The sequence below is a fragment of the Eptatretus burgeri genome, chromosome 3 (assembly GCF_056783735.1).
Source record: "Eptatretus burgeri isolate ZD-2024b chromosome 3, Ebu_testis_v1, whole genome shotgun sequence".
Lineage (NCBI taxonomy): Eukaryota > Metazoa > Chordata > Myxini > Myxiniformes > Myxinidae > Eptatretus > Eptatretus burgeri.
This window is the reverse complement of record NC_140963.1, coordinates 117,077,188-117,101,725: the sequence shown is the minus strand read 5'-3', so window position 1 is coordinate 117,101,725 and position 24,538 is coordinate 117,077,188. Positions and strand designations below refer to the sequence as shown.

The window sequence follows — 24,538 nt, the reverse complement described above, 5'->3', positions numbered from 1 at the left end:
AGAAGGAGGCCCCTGGAGTATCAGCAGAAAGTGGACGCAGCATGCGCTGCTCCGGCGCATGCTCTCATACCTGACCTGACTATTTTGATCTTTTGACCACAAAAAAGGCTTCTTGCTTCTGACAAACTCTCCCAAGTGGTGAAGTTTCACGAAGATCGGTTTAAAATTGTGACCTGTAGGCGGTTGACATAAAAACAAACAGGCAACTCGAAGGGCCCTCAGTGGAGCACGTACATCCACCATGCAATGCCTGATCCACAAGAACATATTGGGCCCAATACATCTTCGATATATCATGCTATATATCATTTCTGGCCAAATCTCTCAATGGTGAAGAATCATTTTAAAAATTAAATAACTCTCATATCCAGATTCGGATTCAGATCTTCAACAAAGTCGAATAAATTCGTCCTTGCCCCACACCCAACGTATCCACCAAGTTTCGTCTGAATCTGTACACAACGTTTTGAGATATCATGTTGTGTATCAGTTTAGCCCGATCTTTCAATGGTGAAGAATCACTCAAAAATTATCAGATCCGGATACAGATTCAGGTATTCACCGAAATTGAATCAATCTTTCCTTGTCACACACTCAACATGTCCATCAAGTTTCATCCGAATCCGTCCACAACTTTTTTGAGATATCGTGCAACATGTAGTTTTTGGCCCTATCGCTCAATGATGAAGAAGCACTTGAAAAATTCTAGTCGTCAGATCCGGATACAGATCTTCATCAAAATCAAATCACTTCGTCCTTGTCACACACACCGAACCTGTCCACGACGTTTTGAGATATCCTGCACACAAACAAACAGACAGAAAGGGGTGAAAACATAACCTCCTTCACCTTCGGTGGCGGAGGTAATAACGCACACGACCAGCCAATATACTTGAAAAATCTTTGATTTTCGCAAGTAACAAGCAAACAGATAGGGGTGAAAACATAACCTCCATCCACCTTCAGTGGCAGAGGTAATAGAATAAAACACTTCAATGGAAATTTTTGAATGAATGAGAAATTTTTGAAAAGCACATAATAAATAAATGAATGCATGGGTCTGGTATTCCAATTTGAGTGCTTGCTTCTTTTTTTTGTATACCTTGTCAAGGCTCGTATGAGAGTTAACACACAACGTACAGCAAGGGGGGGGGGGGGCATGACGCAAGAGGGGCGAGGGAAGCACAAAACAGTGAGGAACAGAGGCATTAGGAGATCTGTGGAAGGGAGAGGGATGGGGCGGGGAACACGGGGTATACAAGATGGACATTACAGGGACTTTCAGGAAGGAAAGGAGTGAATTTGAAGGAGGTGGGTTTGGGGTGGATTAACGGGGGTAGAAAAGATCGAGGATTTGGATGAGTGAAGATAAGAGGTGGTGGTGAACAGCTGTTATGAAGGCTTGGAGGGAAGAATGGGATTTAACAGAGTGAGGGAGTTTATTCCAAAGGTGGGGAAAAAGAGGAATGAAAGAGTGAAGGTGGGCAGTGATTCGTTATATTGGTGGTTTTACAAGAAGGGGATTGTTGGCGGACCTTGTGCACCCTGTGGAAATATGGTGGGGACAAATCGCAGACACAGCAGGGTTAGCGAGACCGGAGAGGAGATGATAGAAGACAGAAAGACCACCGACCTGCCTGTGGTGAGAGCGTGAGAGGCCCAAAGACTCAGCCTCTTCGTGGGATATACCAATGATCCGACATGCCTTGGTTTCCATTGTCTGAAGCCAAGAAAGGTGAGAGGCAGGAGCACCAGCCCAGAATAGAGAGCAGTACTCCATGAGGCTGCGGACGAAAGCTTTGTAAGTGGTCAGGAGCTCAGGTGGGTCGAGGAAGGACTTTGCACAATGTAGGATTCCCATTCGCCGACTGGCTTTTGAGGCGAGGTTGGAAATGTGACTTTCCCAGGAAAGGTCATGGCAGATAGTGAGACCCAGAAGCTTGAAAGAAAGGACTTCTTCCAGAGGATTGTGGAGAAAGTCGATGGGGGGTTTTCCAAACGGTCCTTTCGGAGAGACATTGTAAGAGTGCGAGTTTGAGATCTGTCAGGATGTGAGATTTTCTTTCATAATGGGGCCCCAGATTTGAACCCTGAACAACGTGTTGATTTGTCAACAGGCTGTCAATGTGTTTGCCATAAGTGACTCCAGGTTTGAATCCTGTACCCATTGTCGACTTGTTAATATGTTAGCTGATAATGTGTTGTTAGAGGTTATTTATTTATTTATTTCTACCACTGAGGAAGGGTCGAGTCCAAAACCTAGAGGTGCCGCATTGGTTAAATGGCAAAGAAAGAAGATGGGAAAATGTCATCATTCGAAGCGATCTTGATGATCGATTCGTGACTTGAATTGTTGCAAGTTGATAGAAATCGGGAACACTGGTGGGAAGGCTGTTCCAAAGAGAGGCAGTGCAGGGAAAAAGGATGAGACATGGCTTTTGGCGTGGAGGGAAGGAAGGGTAACGCAGAAAGGGTGGCAAGCAGAAGCTGGATGTGTTACAAAAAAAAGTGAAGAGGAGGAAGATCAGAAACGGTTTGACAGAGCACTGACTGTGGTAATAGTGGAAGAAGAGACACAGGGAAGGGACTGCTCGATCGTGCGTCAAAGGTTGGAGATGGAGACAAAGTAGGATCGTTAATCAGTCGGAGAGCCTTGGTTTGGACGCGATCGACAATACCAATGACTGACTGAGGAGCACCTCCCCACACATGGAAGCAGTATTTCATCACCGGTCTGACTTGGGTCTTGTGGAGGGTGAGCAGCTGATGAAATTTGAGGTACTTGTAAACTCTGAAGAGGAAACCAAGCTTCTAGGAGGTAGATTTGATATTGAGGATGTGAGGCTTTCAGGAGAGATTTCTGGTGACACCAAGCATATTAATAGAGGAGGAATGCTGGAGTTGAAATATGGATACGAGAAGAGGGGGGGGTGGCTGTATTCATCTTGCTGGATGTAAGGATCAGTTGAGTCTTCGTCTAATTGAAGGAGGCGAGGTTTGGGGAGCCCAATTGGAAGATGAGATTGAGATCACGACTGATGGAGGCAACAGTTGATAGGCGATTGACAGCAAGGAACTGAGAAGAGATGTACTGGGATTTGTAAGTGGTGGAGGAGTGGATGGTAGAGTAATCAACAAAGGATTAGACAGGGTTGTTAGTAGCTGTAAGGAGGTCATTGATGTAAATATAAAGGGAGGGTGAGCTGACAGAACATTGAGGGTCACCAGAATTAATGTGAGGTGGTAGTGGTGGGGAGGGGGATTAGAGAGGGTACAATCAATGCAAATAGATTGCCCAGTGAAGGAAGCTGGAAAACCAGATGAGCTGAGCTGAGGCTGATTACTATACAATGGGAGCTTTGCGAGGAGCCCTATGTGCCAGACTCTGTCAAAGGCTTTGCTGATGTCCAACACAACTCGAAATGCACGAGAGCTGAAGACCATTTGTTGGCAGCACAAGTCAGGAGATCACCAGTGGATACGGCTTTGCGGAAGCCATATTGGTGGTCGTTGAGGAAAGAGCAGGATTTGAGGTGGGTGAAAAGTTGCTTCTTTAATGAGACTCCATCATTTTGGAGATATTGGAGGTCAAAGTGATTGGACAGAAATTGGACATATCAGACATGTTACCTTTCTTCGGGACAGGGCAGACATAGGCAGGCTTCCAGGAGGTTGTGTAAATACCGGTACAGTAGAATAGGTTGAAAAGCTTAGAGAAAATAGGAGCAAGTTTAACAATGCAGCATTTGAGGACAACAGAAGGAATGCCATCTGGAACATTGGCTTTATTAGTAACAAGGAAGAGCAGGGTCTGGCAAACTTTGCGAGTGGAAAATTTGATGACAGACATAGGTCAGGTGGATTTAGGGAAAGCAGGAGTTCTAATGGAGTCACCCAGAGTAGAGTTGGCTGAAAACTGAGCAGAGGCACCGGTGACCTCAGGTTTGAATCCTGTACAGTGTCGATTTGCATGCATGCACACTTTTACGGTCCAGACCAGACATATTGCTTTTGGCCTTGTTCAGGTAATGCATGTACAACCTCTCCCATCAGCGATAAGATGCTATAGGTTACAGAACAAAATATTCTTGACTTGTGAGGGTTAGATGGCTCATGCTTATAAATGCTGGATTGTACTTAGTCAAGATGAAAAGGATGAAATTACACTGTGGCATGCGATGAGTCATGTCATGAGAGCACATCAAACACAAGGTAAGGTTCATTACAAGTAGTAGAACTTGGTGAAAAAGCAGAGCAGACGTCCATCTTGCTTCGACAACAATGCACTCTAGATTCCTTTCCATACTTGCCTTAAAGAAACCCCAAAGGCTGCTCTGCCCCATGCCAGCGTGTGGTGCATGACTGCCACAAAGGTCCTCTGGTTCCTCTGGAAAGGTGATCGCAGAACCAGGCAGCGAAGCGCTTTCAGAGGTCGGGCCGGAGATAAGGCCTGGTGTAGCACTGTGTTCCGTGCCGGTGGCTCCATGAACTGCACAGCACGAGCAGAGATAATACAAACAAAATAAAAGTTCACCAGGTGCACCCACAGCAAATATTGCTCAATGTTTTTATACAATCACACAATTATCCAAGGAGGTTGGCTGGTAGGATATCCTTAAAAGGTATGCACACTTGCCCATGAGCGGTCTAGCCTGGGTTTGAATCTCGAACCAGCTATAAACTGTCACCCAGGTATTTCACATGCAGGTCAAGACATCAATGTGTGGGCCAGCTGCAGGAGGGACACTAAGTCAGAGGATCCGTTTGCTCGCATTGGTCATAAGTGGACGTAAAGATGCCACGGTGTGTTTTACAAAGAGCAGGCGAGTTATTGCCGGCAGCCTGAACAAATTCCTAATTTCTACCCTGATTGACTGCTGGAAAAAAAAAAAAAACACAATGGCAAATCGCCCAGCACAACCTTTGCTGAGAGACTGCTTCGGTAGCACCGACACCCTGTCAAGAGTATGGTACATTTGATAGAATTAATTATTTCAGCTGGCTATTTATAAGATGACACATACGGTTGGGGGTTGTGGAGAATGGGGGTAAATTGTGGAAGTGAAAAAATGTGAAGGGGAAGGAAGTGGGAGGATACAGAGAAGGTTAGGAGATGACAGAAGTGAGGGAATGGGCATGTGTTTGGCATTTGGCTGTTCATGATGGGTTTTGGATGTTCCAAGAGAATGGCTTTTGAATACACAATAAGGAGACAGCTCCATCATGCCAATCAATAAAATGTTCTGTTAAGGGATGGGAAGAAAGCTCAGTGGATAGCATGCTTCCTTTTTATTCGGTCGGTTACAGGGGGAGCTGCACAGCCAACAGTCCTTTGGATAAGACATAAAGCTCACTGTTTAATCCGCAGTCAGGAAGATGCACATACACTTGTTGATACCTCATGGTTTGGGTCACGGCTATTTAAAAACCTCAGGTAAATGATTAAGAGAATGACACAGACACGACGGTCCAAACCATCACTTCCTTCGATGTGCACTACTCCTATTTGGGTGTCTGTAAATTATGACTGATCATGTGGCATTCCACATTTATAGGTTGTCGTGCTTGATAAAGAGCAACCAAAACATGTACTGTTTATGATGGGTTTGGATAAAACTCTCAGCCACGATCACTAATCAATCCAAGTGTGGCTATTTGATCAGAATAAAAGAGTGCAACCAGAAACTACACTGGTGTTCAAAAGGTGGACTTTGTCATAATCATCAATCGCAATGAAGGTTGATACCTGGATCGTTCCAGCTTGAAATACTTATTTTGTCTGTTGGGGTTGTAGAGAGATGTAGTGGGGCAACTTAGCATAACAATTGTGCATTTTGTGAGGAAAGCACCAAATTTGGCACACGAGTAGCCGAACATATTGTTACGAATTTCGGCCCGTCCGGCGGGCGATCGGCCACGTAACTCAAATCGTGACACGTCGCCCACCGGAACAGACAATTCAGTTGTGACCCTCTTAGAACTACCGCCAAGGAGCTAGCCACAGGGGGGGGGTTTAACCTCACCACGATCGTGCCAATTGCCAAACCCGCGCAGGATAGGGTTGCTCGCCAAATTCGACCTACCTAAGTACCTGCGCGAGTGGTCGACCGGGCGATCATACCTCGCCGCAGGTCGACTTCGGACACGAACCGCTTGAGCGACTCGTTCCGTGCTCCAGGGATAACCGAGCGGAGTTATCGTCGACCTCGACGGTTCAGATTGGTTACCGGGTGTTTTAAACCCACTGTCAATCCCTTACGTGACGCAAGATGTAACTTTCAAACAAGGGAAAAAACGAAGCGAAATGGGAAAACAGTTCAACAAGCAAGCACTTTATTACACACACACACACAGACAAGCACGTATTCACAGCCATACAGTAATGCACATATCAACAGTCAAGACAAAATGCAACAAAAGCAAAAGCACGACTACCGACTATAATTATTTACAACACTGAAACAATTATACTTGTCGGGACTCAGCGCCACATCATTCATTCAAAAAGCAAAGGAAACGAAAGCCACCCTCACAGGCAAGGAGGCAGACAGGTCCGTAGACCAAATGTACGTGGATCCTGGAGAAGCGGCCAGGTACACGAGACCGAGAAGGTCTTACCCGCGTCCTCGTGACGCGATGGCAGGCAAGCCGCAATGTCCGCGTAGCTGCGCCCCGACTCCGTGCCCCTGGCGTGGTCGGTGAGTCCTCTCCGGCGTGCTCTGCGCAAGCACGGTTTTGTCGGCACCACGGTTAGGGTGGGGAAGGAACGGGGCCACCGGCACTATCTCAGCGTGGATGGGGGAGAGGAGAATTGTCGATGCTCAGGGTCGAGCGAGGGGAATGGCTGGCTGGCTCGAATCCCGCGACGAGACGGCACCAACGACGAGACGAGCGACCCCCACACGACAACCTCGATGACGACCTCCGTCTTCACTCGACCAGCCCGAACTGCGTCTTCACTCGACCCGAACTCAACCGCCGTCTTCACTCGACCCAAACTGAACTGCACTCGACCCGCACTGAACTGCCCAAGTCGCCTTGTGCTCGCGTCTTTATAGGCCGGAGGAGGAGCCTGTATGCAGATTTCAGGATCAAAACGCGATTGGAGGCAGGGCCACGCCACCCTCTGTTCAACCATTGGTGTGGCAAAAAGGGGCGTGAGCCTCTTTTGATCCGAATTCTCTCTCGTAAAGAATCCACGTTCATCGCGCTTGGAGGCGGGGCCATACCGCCTGACGCTCGCCCATTGGACGCAGAAAAAGGGGCGTGGGCCCTTCCTGATCCGAATTTCTCCCTGAGAGGAACGCATTCGTACCCGTGGCTCGACGCGTTCGGCATCAATCACCGAACGGGCCCTGGACAGCATGACGTTTGGTGTTGACTGGTGGTGTGGTCGATGGTTGTAGAAGGAGATAGGCGAAGGTGGTGGGGGGTTTGCTGTGGTGGTTTGGTTGTTAGCGGGCGTCGTTTGGGAATGGCGGTGAAGCGATGTTTGCGGGATGGAGTTGAGGAGGTAAAGAGGCAAAGGTGGTGGTGTTTGATTTGTTGGTGGGTTAATCGTCCAAAATAACAATAGAGAAAGAAAAATGGCTAACTCAAAGCGTCGCAGCCCAGATGAATCACACATATTCCCTCTAAACAACAGGTGTGGGCTAACTACACATGAACTTATCGATATATCTCACCTGAGGACCCTTTATGGTGTATTGCGAATTTCCACAGCCGTAACAATATTATGAACAGATTTGGATATTGGGCCATCTCAAATTCAGCTGCTGATGGCTGTGGCAGCCATTTTCCACTGCCATCAAAAATTTTGAGATGGCCCAATATCCAAATCTGTTCATAATATGATAGGCTACTTGTGTGCCAAATTTGGTGCTTTCCTCACAAAATGCACAATTGTTATGCTATATTTAGCTAAGTTGCCCCACTAATGGGGAACATACTGGCAATGGGTAAAAAAACAAAGGTTGAACAAGAAGGGCACTCGGTAGAGCGCATACCTCTGCCACGTAACGCCTGATCCACGAGAACATACTGGGCCCAATAATTTTTGAAATATCATGCTATACGGCAGTATATCGTTTTTAGCCCCATCTCTCAATGGGGAAGAATCACTTGAAAAAATTAAATAACACGTACCCAGATCCGGATCTGGATGTTCACCAAAATTGAATCAGTTCTTCCTTGTCACACACCCAACCTGTCCACCACGTTCCATCCACAACTTTTTGAGATATCATGCTACATATCCTTTTAGCCCCATCTCTCAATGGTGAAGAATCACTATAAAAATCTTCATATCCAGATTCGGATCTTCACCAAAATCTAATCAGTTCGTCCTTATCACACACCCAACCTGTCCACAAAATTTCATCCGGATCCGTCTACAACTTTTTGAGATATCCTGTACACAAACAGCCAAACATAGACAGACAAACCAACAGAAAGGGGTGAAAACATAACCTCCTTCACCTTTGGTGGTGGAGGTAAAAAGTGCCAGTTTGAGGATTTGATAGTCACATCAAAATAATATCAAAAAGGTCTTCACATAGTTCTGCTTTTGAAATGTATGACATCATTAAAAAAAGCATTTTTTTTAATAACATGGTCATCATCAAAAACATCAAGCGTACCAGGTGTATTCAATCCGGTTACAGGTCCCATGGTCGGTATGTAAGGAGTTTGGGGTGCGCGCCCTGCATGTCCCCTCGTGATGTCATAGTTGGCAACGCCGTGGGTATAACCTCCAATTGGAGGTCGCACTGGAGATGCAGAAGCGACAGCTGATGGGGGCGGAGTGCCCCGAATCAGTGGGCTGAAAGCAGTGGACTGCAGGGTTGGTGTAGCTACAGTAAGGGGAAAAGAACATTCGTTGAGGATGCAGGTGGAGACGAAGGTGTAAAACACCAAAGGAATTTTAAATTTGATGCTTCAACGCATCAACCTCAACATTATTCCTTCACCTTTACACACTTTTTACTTTTCATTCTATTTACCACCTCCACAAACCATGTTGAACTAGAACAGCACTTTATAGAGCACAACCTAACGCCAGGATGAACACTTTACTTTTTTTAATACAAGGTTACGTATGTGTGAGTGACAGCTTGGAATGGAGCTGCCACTCACACGCGCATGGACATACTAATGAGACAAACACTTATCACAGTCACTGAGCCTGGGGGAAGTGCTGTCACTTCCTGGGATACTCTGGGTACCACTCAGTGGGGCATTTCCCCTGGCAGAATTTCCTGCTTCCCATGGATGCGAACCGATGGGGATCATCAGTGCTATATCCTTTTAAATGATGAGCGTCAAGTAAGGAAGCAGCACGTACCATTTTTAAAGTCTTTTGTATGACTCGGCAGGGGTTTGAGCTGCCAATCTCCCAGGATCGGAGCGGATAGGCCGGATCTGCATCAGGACCTGAACCAAAATCGAATCGGCTTGTTCGCATCACCTCACCAACTCATCCACCGAGTTTTGTCATAACTAGTCAACAACTTCTTGAGATATCATGCAATATGTCGATTTTGGCCCCATCTCTCAATGGTGAAGAATCACAAAAAATATTTTTAAAAATAAAAATAAAAACGCTCATGTCCGGATCCGGATTTTTACCAAAATCTCATCGAATCATTCTTGTCACACACCCAATCTGTCCACCAAATTTCGTCCGAATTTGTCCACAACGTTTTGAGACATCACGCTCACAGAAAAACAAAGACAGGGGTGAAAACATAACCTCCATTCACCTCCGGTAGCGAAAGTAAAAATTAATGCACTGGGAAAACTCGATTCGGCTGAAAACAGGTTCAAAACCTCAAAGACATGTGACTTGTACCAAATCAAACAGACATGTCATGGAGACGATACAAAATGGCAATAATTTGAATTGGATATATCTGTTAGTTTCCTTTGCTGACACGATGGAGTACGACTCAGTTTGCCAAATATTCACATTGTGCTACAAGAGCGATAGCAATAAAAACTAGAATAGCACTCGGTAGAGCGCATACCTCCGCCACGCAATGCGTGATCCACGAAAACATATTGGGCCAAATATATATTTTTAAATATCATGTTATGTATCGGTTTTGGCCCTATCTCTCAATGGTGAAGAATCACTTTAGAAATCATCAGATCCAGATTCGGATCTTCACCAAAATCGAATCAGTTTGTCATTGTCACACACCCAATGTATCCACAAAATTCCATCCAGATCCGTCCACAACTTTTTGAGATATCCTGCACACAGACAAACAGACAGACAAAATGGGGTGAAAACATAACCTCCATCACCTTTGGTGGTGGAGGTAACAATTGGAATAAAACAACCCTTTTAAGTATACACGCCAAAGAGAGTATTTTGTTCAAGGTACAACACAGTGAGCATTGGAAAAGCGTACCTTATATTCCTCATCTACATATGAGGTACTCATACACTGAGACACTACTAAACGTGACAGCACTTCATCGCAGTTAAAAACCCCGTCGTGAGTCAACCCAAAGACTATTAAAATGGTACATGCTGCATCCTCGCTCGACTTTCAGCATTTACAAAGGAGAGAGCACAGACAAACTACCATAGGGTGGCAACCATAGCACAGACTTGATGGACCTAATGGCCTCCCCCTGTGTTGAGAGGTTCCTTGTAAGGGACTCGTATTGTACAGTATACTCTTTTACGATATATCAATACGTTCTCTGAATCATTTATCTCAATAAAATGCACCTTAAGTGGGAATGCACAAACACGTCTTATGTATCTCTCAAATGTAAAAAAAATAACTTGTAGAAAGTTTAATACATACAGACATTATAAAACCACAAAATGAAGGAGATATTCACAACAATCACAGAGCTATTGATGAAGAAGTTTCACTTTGTCCCCATGAAAGCCTTCAATCTGTCTCATCAATAATTGGCTCTCTTTTAATGCCAGATGCAGATGACTCTTTCCAGATGCAAAACAAACAAGGTGGAAGCTGATTAATGTCACTCTTTAAAAACAAAAACCCCATGCTGGCATCCTTTCATGCAAAAGAGATTGATAACCCCGCCCCCCCCACACACCCCAGACATTCTTCAGACGTGCCATATAAGCTTGCATGATCACTACTCATTCAGTGCAACCACTTCTTGTCCTCCAAACAGCAAGTAGCTACCTGTGAAGGCCGGAGCAGCTGGCCGGGCGTAGTTGGTTATGGGTGGTCCAGGAAGAGAAGCACGCATCGGTGACAATGTCAGTGAAGATGCTATCGGAGGTGGGCCTTGTGAAATATTGGTGGGTGGAGGCCTCGGGCTCGCTGTAGAGTAATGCACAGCAGCAGACGTTTTTCAAGGACAGGCACGACATTGAAAATGAAAATACAAAGCATATACATTCATTTTATACTAGTAGTACATTGTGGTTGTATTCTGCACACTGATAGAGACATCATTGATATGAAATGGGAAGTTAATAGAACACCTTACCCCCAAGTAGTCTTGTTAAAAAGGCCACGGGAAGGGTACTTTAAACTCTTGCTTTGCATTTCCAAACACAATCTATATTTACTACGAACCGCCACTTTGTCTGAATGTCGATATTCTCTAACTCTGACAGCGCGAGCGATACATTTGATTGGTCCAGACAGCGTAACATTTTGTCCAAGTCCTGCTAAACTGGAGGTTTTCGGAAGTAGAAACAAGATCTCAATTTGAATGACAAGCACTCACAGACTCGCAGCGTTAAACACGCACACACCTGGAGAACTGAAGCCTAATAATTTTTACTGTTCAAAATGATTTTTGGCTTATCATACTTCCAAATTTGTACTTTAACAAAGGACTAACAAGATGCCCTGATGCTTCGCAGATAATTGTGGTCTCCTTTTGAGACACAAAGCTGCGTCCAATCACCTCAGCTGGTTTTTCAGATGTCATCTGGATGCCTGCCTGAATTATTGAATGGACAGTAAACATCCCATGGTGCATTTCAAATAAAGTAGAGCACTGTGCTCTGGCCAAATTTTAATTTCCTGTCTTAACTTCACCTTGAACGAGAGGGGCTGCCGGTTGTGGTGCCTGTCAAAACATCACATTTCTTACTGCTTTCAAGACATCCCAATGATAGTTACAGATAAGGTATGGGTGGATCGGTGGTCAGAAAATAAAATTAAAATGAGAAAATAGAATTTGCTGCGAAGAGAGAAAAAAAAAAAGAGAGAGAAAAGAGAGAGAAAAGAGAGAGAAAAGAGAGAGAAAAGAGAGAGAAAAGAGAGAGAAAAGAGAGAAAAAAAGAAAGAGAGAAAGAGAGAGAAAGAGAGAAAGAGAGAAAGAGAGAGAGAGAGAATCAGATGCTTTTCACTGAAGTTGTGATCTGCAAAATGATTTTCAAAGGGCACATGAACCTGTTGAACCCAAAATGAAATCAGTTCATCTTTGTGTAACATTCCATACTTGTGCCAAGTTTGGTTGAAATAACTTCTGTGGTTCACAAGTTATAGCGGTAAGAAAGATTTCCAATAAAGGGTCACGTGATTGTAGGTCTTTGATCTTTTGAACCCAAAATTGAATCAGTTTATCTTTGTATCACAGTACATACTTGCGCCAAGTTTGGTCAAAATCCCTTCAGTGGATCACAAGTCATTGCAGTCATGAAAATTCACGACGCACGCACAGCCAGACAGACAAACAAAAAAACATAATGCCACTTTGGCTTTTATATATACCTTTTATTTTGGCTTCAGCAATTTTTATGCCTCTGGCTGCAGAGGCATAAAAATTGACAAAAGGTACTGTGTAAAATTACTTTCAATTGTCGATTGTGGGTGATCCCCATTTTCTTTTGAATAGGAAATTTCATTTTTATCATTCATTTTTGTTTGCAAAATCGCAGCTCATGGAAGAGCAAGGGGATAGAGGGCAAAAAAAAAGGCAACATACGGACAGTGCGGAAGGTGGATGCAAAAAGCAAAGGAATTAGGAGATAGGAGGGAAAAGGAGGGTTAGGATGCATCATATCAATAGGAAACGATTGTGTCCATGCAGTGATAGTGAAATTAAGAGAGATGGTGGTGTGCTGCCAAATTGAAGTCCTGGAGGGAAGAGTAGAATTGAGCAGCCTCAAAAAGTCATTTCAAAAAACGTGAGAAAAGAAGAACAAAACAGTGGAGGTGTCCAGTCACTGTGAATCTTGGAAGTTTAACCAATAGTGGGTTACTGGAAGAACACCTACCCCAGTCCAGAGGACTGAGAGAACAGAGGAAGCAAAACCAGAGGAAATGGGATTTTAAAAAAAAAAAAAAATCAACAAACAAACAAACACAGAGGTCACAAACCTGGCTGCATTGTCATGCAATGCAATAATAATGGGCCTTGGTGCTTCTGCCTCATTGCAGGAAATGCCAATAATATTGAGAGCTTCAGATTTTACAGAATCCAGGAGAGACAGATGTGAAACTGAGGCCCAGAAACATTGGGGAGGGCAGTTTTCCAATGAGCTCCAGACAAAGGCCGTGTGGATTTTGAGTTGTGATTATTTTTTTTTTTAGGGAAAGACTTTAAACGATGGAGGTTGCCATCTGTAGTTGGATTTGGAGGCCAGCTTTTTGGTCATCCTTTGACAAGCAATAGTTCATGCGATGGCCTAGACTAGACATTCAAAAGACTGAACCTCCACCAGTGCCTCACCATGGAATTAGCTGGGTTCATTTGACGATCCTTCTGGAGCGACAGAGTGAGACTGTGAGATTTTCCACGATTGAAAAAAAAAAATTAAAAAATAAAAAAATTTTTTTTTTTTTTTAAAAACCTTCCATTTGTCAGACCAGAATTTAATCAATATCAGATCAGCAGAGAAGGACAAAGCTGCTGCGACTTGTCAGTGGGATGGCGATACTGTAACACACAATGTGGAGTCATTTACAAGGAGAAAGAGACAGTTATCAGATGTCAGAGCATTGGAGAGGTGATATTTCTTTCTCCCCATTTTATTTTTAGATCCTCGTGGAGGATCTCGAAGTCTTACTCACGTTGTTGTTCTTGTGGACTTTTTTGTTTCACAGCCTACAGTTTTCATCGAAACTTCCTGAAACTTGGCATATACATGTAAAACTACCCCGCGCAGACAGTAACCATCTCAGATTTTGAAAATTTCTCCAAGAAAAAAAAAAAGTTATGACGTCAAAATATCTCCGCTAATGGAAATCGCCTAAAAAATTATCTCCGGAACTAGGCAAGCTTTTGGAATTCTGTTTGCGGGAATCGAACAGGGCATTAGCAGAGATGAATTACCGCACATATGATACATCACTATGACGTCATATCAATGTTTATGACGTCATTCCTATTTTTGACATTTTTTGTTTCACAACCCAAAGTTTTCGTCGGATCTTCGTGAAACTTGCCATGTATATGCAGAAAGCCCACGCGCAGGCAGTAACCATCTCCGAATTTGGAAATCCTTCCAAGAAAAAAAGTTGACGTCACAATATCGCCGCTAATGGAAATCGCCTGTACCATTATCTCCGAAACTAGGCAAGCTGTTTGAATTTTGTTTGCTGGAATCAAGCCGGGCATTAGCACAGATAATTTATCGCAAACCTGATACATCACAATGACGCCATATTCGTTTTTTATGACGTCATCATTAAGAGGACGAGGATCTTAGCTCATTTGAGCTTGGTTCTTCTTCTTCTCTTTTTTCTCCATCTCACACACACATCATCATCATACTCTGCCCAGATTATCGATACAGCCAAAGCAGCTTCCTAAACAAGGGTTGTACTGGGTGGTTTGCCATTGCCTTCCCAGCAGTAATTTGGACAGGAATTTGGAATTTGTTCAGGGTGTCGGTGATAACTCGCCTACTCTTCGCAAAGGACACCACGGGGTCTTTAACGTCCACCAACTAATGCCAGCAGATAGGAAGCCTGTTTAACATACATCAGAGGCACAGCACACACATTGATGAATCAACCTGCCTGTGAAACACTGGGATGACAGTTTATAGCTGGATTGGGATTCAAACCCAGGCTATTCAGTTTAGAGGCAAGTGTGCATACCTCAAAGGTCATTTATTGCATATTATGAACAAGACAGACCCCAAGATGCTGCCTCTGAGTACTCCAGCCTTCAGCAGGAGGGACAGTACCTGATGCGATTCCACTGACAACAACACTTTCAATGCATCAGTGGAAGAAGTCAGAAATCCAGGAACAAAGGCAGCTTTGTATGCCACACTTGCAGAGAGAGTTTGGAAAACAGGGCATAATGCCAGGCTGTGTCAATGCCCAAGGTATGTCCAAGGGAGACGGACCTGAACTCGTTTGATATCTAGAGTCGTCAACCATTGCTGAGGGAGAAGCAGCAGCACATCCAGAGGTCAGCAATGAGGACAGAATCCAAACAGATGGTCAGAGATCAGGCTGTTTGAAAAGAGGAAAGACGACATCAGCAGTAATGATATATTCCATAATTTTGAATACAATTCAAAGCAAGCTTACCCATCTACAATTGAGAAAATCTATTTTTGCACCCTTTTGGCAAATGACAGTGACGTTGTTGGACTTAGACGTTGAAAGGATGCAGCCAAAGGAGATGAGGCTGAAGATAGCAGACAAAGAAGCCTTTTCAAAAAAGGGAAATAATTAATTGAGGGGAAAATATATACATATAATTATTTAATACAACTTGACATAAATGTTGTTTTCGATGTGTATCAAAGTATTCTTCCCTCATACCTGTCACATATTGCAATCTGTGTATCGGAGGAGAGGCTATTGCAATCGGACTGTATTGTGTGAGTCAGATGAAACTTGGTGGAGAGGTTAGGTGTGTGACAAGGATGAATTGATTTGATTTTGGTGAAAAAACAAATCCAGACGCTGGAATTCTTTTCACGATTCTTCACCACTGAGAGACAAGGGCACTCGGTAGAGCGCATACCTCCACCAGGCTGAACAGTTTAGGTTTTGTATCCCACCGATAGGCCAGATCTGGATCTGGACCTGAACCAAAATCTAAACGGCCTGTTATAATCACCTAACCAACTCATCCATGAAGTTGTCATGACCAGTCCACAACTTTTTGAAACATCGTGCGACGCATTGTTTTTGGCTCCATCTTACAATGGTGACGATTCACTTGAAAAAAAAATAATAATAATAAAATCTCGTATCTGTATTCGGATCTTCACCGCAATTGAATAAATTCTTCCTCATCACACACCCAATGTGTCCACCAAGGTTCGTCCGAATCCATCCACAACTTTTTGACATATCGTACTATATATCATTTTTGGCCCCATCTCTCAATGGTGAAGAATCATTTTTAAAATTCCCGTATCCGGATTCAGATCTTCACCAAAATCTAACGATTTTGTCAATGTCGTACACCCAAACTCTCCACCACCTTTTGTCCGAATCCATCCACAATGTTTTGAGATATCCTGCTCACAAACAGACAGAAGTGAAAACATAATCTCCGTCCACCTTCAGTGGCGGAGGGAACAAGGCAATTAGACGCAGGAGGCAGCAATGGGCCCTTAATGCCTGTGCCACACCAATACCAGATTAAACTGGAAGGGCACTCGGTAGAGCGCATACCTCTGCCACACAATGCCTGATCCACGATAACATATCGGGCCCAATACATTTTTGAAATATCATGCTATGCATCGTTTTTGGCCCTGTCTCTCAATGGTGAAGAATCACTTTGTAAATTTAACAATTCTCGCATCCGGATTTCGATATTCACCAGAATCAAATCAATTTGTCGTGGTCACACACCTAACTTGTCCACCAAGTTTCATCCAAATCCATCCACAACTTTTTGAGATATTGTGCTATGTATTGGTTTACCTAAATCTCAATAGTGAAGAATCACTTTAATTCCAGTTGCCAGATCACACCAAAATCGAATCAGTTCGCCCTTGCCACACACCCAACATGTCCACCAAGTTTCATCCAAATCAGTCCACAACTTTTTGAGATATCGTGCTATACATCATTTTTCACTTTTAAAATTCTAGTAGTCGGATCCAGATCCGGATCTTCACCAAAATATAAATCAGTTCGTCTTTGTCACACACCCAACCTGTCCACAAATTTTTGAGATAAACAGCTGAACAGACAAACAGACAGACAGAGAAACAGGGGTGAAAACATAACCTCACCTCCGGTGACAGAGGTAATAAATCTGTCAAAACAACTTCATCTAAGTGGGGGGAATGATCGGAGGAGTGGGGATGAGAAAGGCTCAGGGATATTACAAGGGGGCTGAAATAAAAAATAAATGTGGAAATAGTTTTTTTTTTTAATGTATTTTTTGGGGGGTGAGGGGTGGGGAGGTTTTTGGGTGAAGAATATACAACACCAACCACACACTATCCCTTGAGGAGATCCTCTCACAGATGTTACACTCAGCACAGATGTACACAACCACCCATTCATACTCAAGATATTAAAATTCCTGCCAACATCCCAATACCCCTCCAACTCCATAACTTCCAGGTACCTATCTAATTGGTTCACGGGCACCAGCAGTGACCACCATTTTCGTTGCGTCTGTGTCTGTCTGTTTGTGACTCTCTCCAGAGCATAGCTCCGTGACGTTTGATGCGATCTTTATGAAACTTGGACACAAGCTAGATATCATGGTCTACTTGTGTCTTTTTGTATGAGGGGTGTCCCACACCCCTTGTGGGCGGAGCCTCGCCCACTTGAACGTTTTATTTATTTGCATTTTTGTCTCGATTTTTTTCTCGCAATTTCATTTCCCATAAGCTGTGCGTAATGTCCATAAGTACAACATATAAAAAATCCGATTTGATTTGGTCAATTTTGATGGAAGAGATAGGTTTTTGGGCTTCCTCAAAAGGGCTTCCTTGATGGTAGGGCTTCCTCAAAAGCTTCCACTAACTGAAATTGTACCTATCATGGCATTGTTCAATAATGCCGGCGAACCATCGTCGCCTCCTGGCTTGTTCTAATTTAAACTTATCTCCTGTTTCTGCTGCCACTACATTTCCAGGGATACCATTCCATGCATTAACTACTCTCTGAGTAAAAGACCCCTCCCTGCCTTACTACAGTCTTAACTCTCCTCTTCTTTAAGGCCCGGTCACACCTTGACGTTTTAGCCAGCGATGGCAACGTATTAAAATGTATGTAAAACGCTGGCTTACGTTGAACTTTTGATGTTTTTTTTTTAAGATTCGGACGTATTCATAACGAGTTGGTCGTATGCATAACATATTAGTAATGGACACAGAACGTTTCGTTGTGTTATAGATAACTTATACAAACGAATGCTGAACCTGTTGTCGGCCTACACAACCTAGGCCCAACGATAGTCTAACTTCGGCATAGCGCGTTGCACGCATCGCCGACGATGTCGTGACGTAGCCTATTAAAAGGCTGACGCACAACGATTCGAATCATAACTGCCATAGAAATGGAAGTGACAACATCGCGGTCACACCTTGGCGATCTTGCCAGCGTATGCCGACCTAAGAAAAATGTCTAAAACGTTGGGGGCACGTCAAATACGGTACGAGTAAGTTTGGTATACGTGAGTACAACGCTAAAGTACGCTATCATACGTCGTAGTAAGTAGAGTACGTCAAGAAATTTTAAACATGTTCAAAATTTTACGACGTACTCGGCGTATGACACACGTTCCGCATGCGATGGGGATAAGTTTTACACACGATATGTGGACGCTTACACACGTCCACAAAGGCTACTTATAAGCTACTCATAAGTCGAAACACGTCGCGGTAATGTCTTTTTTTACGCGAAACTTATTTCTAACTTATGTTTGACGTGCTTTGAACCAATTCTTTACGTAGTCCCAACACACATCGACGTATGTAGACGTATTCCAATGACGTCTTCCGGACGACAAAAAAAAAAAAATGAACGTGTTTCTAGCTTACAACTGCCATATAAAGACGTGTTCCCAGCGGTTTTGGGAATTGGTAGATAAAAATGCTGCTCATAAAAGGGGAACCCAACAGTGTTTTCGAGTCCTTTTTGAGTCGATGTCCATGTCAGCAGTAACAGTATCAGTATCAGTATCAGTATCAGTAGTAGTTTGTTCATGTTGGCAGTAGTAGGTGAGTGTGAGGGGGAGGGTGTGGGTTATGATGGATCCTCCTTGCATCCACGTGTCCACGGGTAGGTTCATAGGCTGCCACTCAACGATTTAAATGGCTGCATCTCCACTATTGAAAGTCGACGCTTGCGCTCAACAATTGGATTTTTTTTACACTCAACGACTTTTAAACGGTACCACTCAGCTATTTTCATTGTTTACAATGAACGATTTAAATTGCTGTCACTCGCCTTTGTTTTTTGACGCTGGGGTTTGGAAATTTGAAGCGTTTCTTCTGAACGTGTTAAAACGCTCAAACTCGACTATTTTAAATAGACGCTGCCGATGGACAATTGGAATCATAGCCAAGCTAGACAGCGAAGTGTGAACATCCTCGTCATGCCGAAGAAAAGTTTGAAGAATGCTGCAAATAAGTGTCCTGGCCGTGGCCGTGGACGCTGACGCAAGGACGATCCATTATACCGACGTCTTTCAGCCTATGAGTAACTTAAAAGTAACGTCTGTCGACGTGTGGCAACGATCACGTAACGTGCCAACAACACGTTAATCATAGGTTAGAAATAAGTTTCGGGGACGCTAAACATTACCTCGGCGTGTCTCAACTTATGATTAACTTATAAGTAGCATGTGTTGACGTCTGTCAACGATAGCAGACCGTGCATACAACTTGTGGCCAGCGTAGCGGAACGTGTGAGTCATACGCCGGCATACGTCGTGAAATTTCAAGCATGAAAAAATTTGAGGACAACCGAAAAGTACAACGTTTAAAGCCAACGTACAACGACGTATGGCAGTGTTTTTCAGCGTGCTCTCAATGTTATCAAAACTTACCCACAACGTATTCAACGTGTGCCAGCGTTTTAGAAAAAAAAAATTCAAAAATCGGCATACGTTGGCTAAAACGTCAAGGTGTGACCGGGCCTTTACCCTCAGGTGATGGGATGTCAACAAACCGGAAGCGACGATCCATCACTTCATCTCACTGTCCTCGAATCATGTAATCTCTATTTTCATTATTCTTTCCCATCGCCAACACCTTACACTTGTTCAGGTTATATTGCATCTGCCAATCCTTTGCCCAATCTGTGCAAGTATCGATACTTTCCTGAATTTGATCACCACCCCCTCTGTAAACCACCTTACCTGGTCCGATCACCGTGTAATCTGCTGAATAATTCTTCGGCACTTATTTTATCTATACCTTTCATCTATCTATAATTCCAGCAATTTGTGTGTGTGTGTCTGTCTGTCTGTCTGTCTGTCTGTCTGTCTGTCTGCGACTGCCGTTTCTCGATGACCGCCGGTCCGATCTGATTGAAACTTGCCAGGAATATTGCCGGGGCCCCGCAGATGTGCCTTTTCGAGGTTCGATATCGATCGGAAGAGAAGTTCCCAAGTTACGACCATTTATCTGTCGACCAATGACAAGACACGGTGCTATGACATCACGAATGACATCACAATTAATGTTTATTTATTTATGTTTTTGCACGATTGACGGCACAATTCTTCTTCTTCTTCGTTTGCTATGACGTCACAACAGACGCTGGGGACCTGAGTATGTGCCTTTTCAAGGTTTGATATCGTTCTTCATCCGTTTCAGCTGTTTCCCAAGGTTTGAAAGCTGTTTTTTCCCAAGGTTTAAATTCATTGTTCAAATTATTAATTAATCCCAAGGTTTGGGGGGGGGGGGGCGAGAGAGAAGGGACGAGAGAGAGGGGGCATCACAATTCGAGAGAGGAGGGGGCGAGAGAGGGTGCGAGAGGGGGCGCGAGAGTGCGGGGGCGAGAGAGAGGAGGGGTGAGACTAGGGGAGGGAGGGGATGAGGGAGGGAGAAGAGAGGTGGGGTGAGATGAGGGGGGAAAGAGAGAGGGGGGAAAGAGAGAGGGGGGAAAGAGAGAGAGGGGGGAAAGAGAGAGGGGGGAAAGAGAGAGGGGGGAAAGAGAGAGGGGGAAAGAGAGGGGGGAAAGAGAGAGGGGGAAAGAGAGAGGGGGGGAAAGAGAGAGGGGGGAAAGAGAGAGAGGGGGAGAAAGAGAGAGGGGGAGAAAGAGAGAGGGGGGAAAGAGAGAGGGGGAAAGAGAGAGGGGGGGGGAAAGAGAGAGGGGGAAAGAGAGAGGGGGAAAGAGAGAGGGGGGAAAGAGAGAGAGGGGGAAAGAGAGAGGGGGAAAGAGAGAGGGGGAAAGAGAGAGGGGGGAAAGAGAGAGGGGGAAAGAGAGAGGGGGGAAAGAGAGAGGGGGGAAAGAGAGGGGGGAAAGAGAGAGGGGGGAAAGAGAGAGGGGGGAAAGAGAGAGAGGGGGAAAAGAGAGAGGGGGGAAAGAGAGAGAGGGGGAAAGAGAGAGGGGAAAGAGAGAGGGGGGAAAGAGAGAGGGGGAAGAGAGAGGGGGAAAGAGAGAGGGGGAAGAGAGAGGGGGAAAGAGAGAGGGGGGAAAGAGAGGGGGAAAGAGAGAGGGGGAAGAGAGAGGGGGAAAGAGAGAGGGGGGAAGAGAGAGGGGGGAAAGAGAGAGGGAAAGAGAGAGGGGGGAAAGAGAGAGGGGGAAAGAGAGAGGGGGGGAAAGAGAGAGGGGGGAAAGAGAGAGGGGGGAAAGAGAGAGGGGGAAAGAGAGAGGGGGGAAAGAGAGAGGGGGAAAGAGAGAGGGGGAAAGAGAGAGGGGGAAAGAGAGAGGGGGGAAAGAGAGAGGGGGGAAAGAGAGAGGGGGGAAAGAGAGAGGGGGGAAAGAGAGAGAGGGGGAAAGAGAGAGGGGGAAAGAGAGAGGGGGGAAAGAGAGAGGGGGGAAAGAGAGAGGGGGGAAAGAGAGAGGGGGGAAAGAGAGAGGGGGGAAAGAGAGAGGGGGGAAAGAGAGAGGGGGGAAAGAGAGAGGGGGGAAAGAGAGAGGGGGAAAGAGAGAGGGGGGAAAGAGAGAGGGGAAAAGAGAGAGGGGGGAAGAGAGAGGGGGAAGAGAGAGGGGGGAAAGAGAGAGGGGGGGAAAGAGAGAGGGGGGAAGAGAGAGGGGGGAAAGAGAGAGGGGGGAAAGAGAGAGGGGGGAAAGAGAGAGGGGGAAAGAGAGAGGGGGAAAGAGAGAGGGGGAAAGAGAGGGGGAAAGAGAGAGGGGGAAAGAGAGAGGGGGAAAGAGAGAGGGGGAAAGAGAGAGAGGGAAAGAGAGAGGGGGAAGAGAGAGGGGGAAAGAGAGAGGGGGAAAGAGAGAGAGGGGGAAAGAGAGAGGGGGGAAAGAGAGAGGGGGAAAGAGAGAGGGGGGGAAAGAGAGAGGGGGGAAAGAGAGGGGAAAGAGAGAGGGGGGAAAGAGAGAGGGGGGAAAGAGAGAGGGGGGAAAGAGAGAGAGGGGAAAGAGAGAGAGGGAAAGAGAGGGGGGAAAGAGAGAGGGGGAAAGAGAGGGGGAAAGAGAGAGGGGGGAAAGAGAGAGGGGGAAAGAGAGAGGGGGGAAAGAGAGAGGGGGGAAAGAGAGGGGGAAAGAGAGAGGGGGAAAAGAGAGGGGAGGGGGGAAAGAGAGAGGGGAAAGAGAGAGGGGGAAAAGAGAGGGGGGAAAGAGAGGGGGAAAGAGAGAGGGAAAGAGAGAGGGGAAAGAGAGAGGGGAAAGAGAGAGGGGAAAGAGAGAGGGGAAAGAGAGAGGGGAAAGAGAGAGGGGAAAGAGAGAGGGGAAAGAGAGAGGGGAAAGAGAGAGGGGAAAGAGAGAGGGGGAAAGAGAGAGGGGGGAAAGAGAGAGGGGGGAAAGAGAGAGGGGAAAGAGAGAGGGGGAAAGAGAGAGGGGGGAAAGAGAGAGGGGGAAAGAGAGAGAGGGGGAAAGAGAGAGGGGGGGAAAAGAGAGAGAGGGGGAAAGAGAGAGAGGGGGAAAGAGAGAGGGGGAAAGAGAGAGGGGGAAAGAGAGAGAGGGGAAAGAGAGAGGGGGGAAAGAGAGAGGGGGGAAAGAGAGAGAGAGGGGGAAAGAGAGAGGGGGGAAAGAGAGAGGGGGAAAGAGAGAGGGGGGGAAAGAGAGAGGGGGGGAAAGAGAGAGAGGGGGAAAGAGAGAGGGGGAAAGAGAGAGGGGGGAAAGAGAGAGGGGGGAAAGAGAGAGGGGGAAAGAGAGAGGGGGAAAGAGAGAGGGGGGGAAAGAGAGAGGGGGGAAAGAGAGAGGGGGGAAAGAGAGAGGGGGGAAAGAGAGAGGGGGGGGAAAGAGAGGGGGAAAGAGAGAGGGGGGAAGAGAGAGGGGGGAAAGAGAGAGGGGGAAAGAGTGAGGGGGAATGAGAGTGGGGGAAAGAGAGAGGGGGAAAGAGAGAGGGGGAAAGAGAGAGGGGGGAAAGAGAGGGGAAAGAGAGAGGGGGAAAGAGAGAGGGGGAAAGAGAGAGGGGGGAAAGAGAGAGGGGGGAAAGAGAGAGGGGGGAAAGAGAGAGGGGGAAAGAGAGAGGGGGAAAGAGAGAGGGGGAAGAGAGAGGGGGAAAGAGAGAGGGGGAAAGAGAGAGGGGGGAAAGAGAGAGGGGGAAAGAGAGAGGGGGAAAGAGAGAGGGGGAAAGAGAGAGGGGGAAAGAGAGAGGGGGAAAGAGAGAGGGGAAGAGAGAGGGGGAAGAGAGAGGGGGAGAGGGGGAAAGAGAGGGGGAAAGAGAGAGGGGGAAGAGAGAGGGGGAAAGAGAGAGGGGGGAAAGAGAGAGGGGGAAAGAGAGAGGGGGAAGAGAGAGGGGGAAAGAGAGAGGGGGGAAGAGAGAGGGGGGGAAGAGAGAGGGGGAAAGAGAGAGGGGGAAAGAGAGGGGGGAAAGAGAGAGGGGGAAAGAGAGAGGGGGGAAAGAGAGAGGGGGGAAAGAGAGAGGGGGGAAAGAGAGAGGGGGAAGAGAGAGGGGGAAAGAGAGAGGGGGAAGAGAGAGGGGGAAAGAGAGAGGGGAAAGAGAGAGGGGGAAAGAGAGAGGGGGAAAGAGAGAGGGGGAAGAGAGAGGGGGAAAGAGAGAGGGGGGGAAAGAGAGAGGGGGAAAGAGAGAGGGGGGAAAGAGAGAGGGGGGGAAAGAGAGAGGTGGGGAAAGAGAGAGGTGGGGAAAGAGAGAGGGGGGGAAAGAGAGAGGGGGGAAAGAGAGAGGGGACCTGAGTATGTTTCCCAGGTGTTTCCCAAGTTATGTCCATTTATGATACGGTTGGTCTGATCTAATTGAAATAATGCCCCAATCCAGTCATCGTTTACGAGAGTGAAGGAACTAAGCTGCACGTACGGGCCCGCACTAGTTATCTCCTCGCAACCGCCTCCTTCCTCGTGTATAAAGCCCCGTCTCCTTCAGCCGCTCCTCATGGCTGAGTCTAGCTCGGCCCTGAATCAATCTAGTAGCCCTGCCCTGAACCCTCTCTATGGCATCTATGTCCTTCCTGAGTTGTGGTGACCAAAACTGCACACAATATTCCAGATGTGGAAATCACTAAATTCCTGTACAATGTTAACACCAAGTCTTTTGATTTATAAATTATCTCCCTCCGAATATA

General features: G+C 45.9%; 1 protein-coding gene across 3 annotated transcripts in view; it reads right to left on the bottom strand.

The window, feature by feature from the left end:
- The window catches only part of PRRC1 (proline rich coiled-coil 1), a 42,807-nt gene that overhangs the window by 16,915 nt on the left and 1,354 nt on the right, over positions 1–24,538 (bottom strand). For 2 of the 3 annotated variants that reach the window (XM_085875232.1, XM_085875233.1), the window contains exons 3-5: positions 11,175–11,315; positions 8,640–8,852; positions 4,311–4,489 (exon numbers count right to left, since the gene is read on the bottom strand). In XM_085875232.1, the coding sequence (XP_085731358.1) occupies positions 4,311–4,489; positions 8,640–8,852; positions 11,175–11,315 (533 nt within the window). Of the gene's footprint in view, positions 1–4,310; positions 4,490–8,639; positions 8,853–11,174; positions 11,316–15,310; positions 15,420–24,538 lie in introns of all 3 variants that reach the window. The other variant, XM_085875234.1, reaches the window with a different exon arrangement.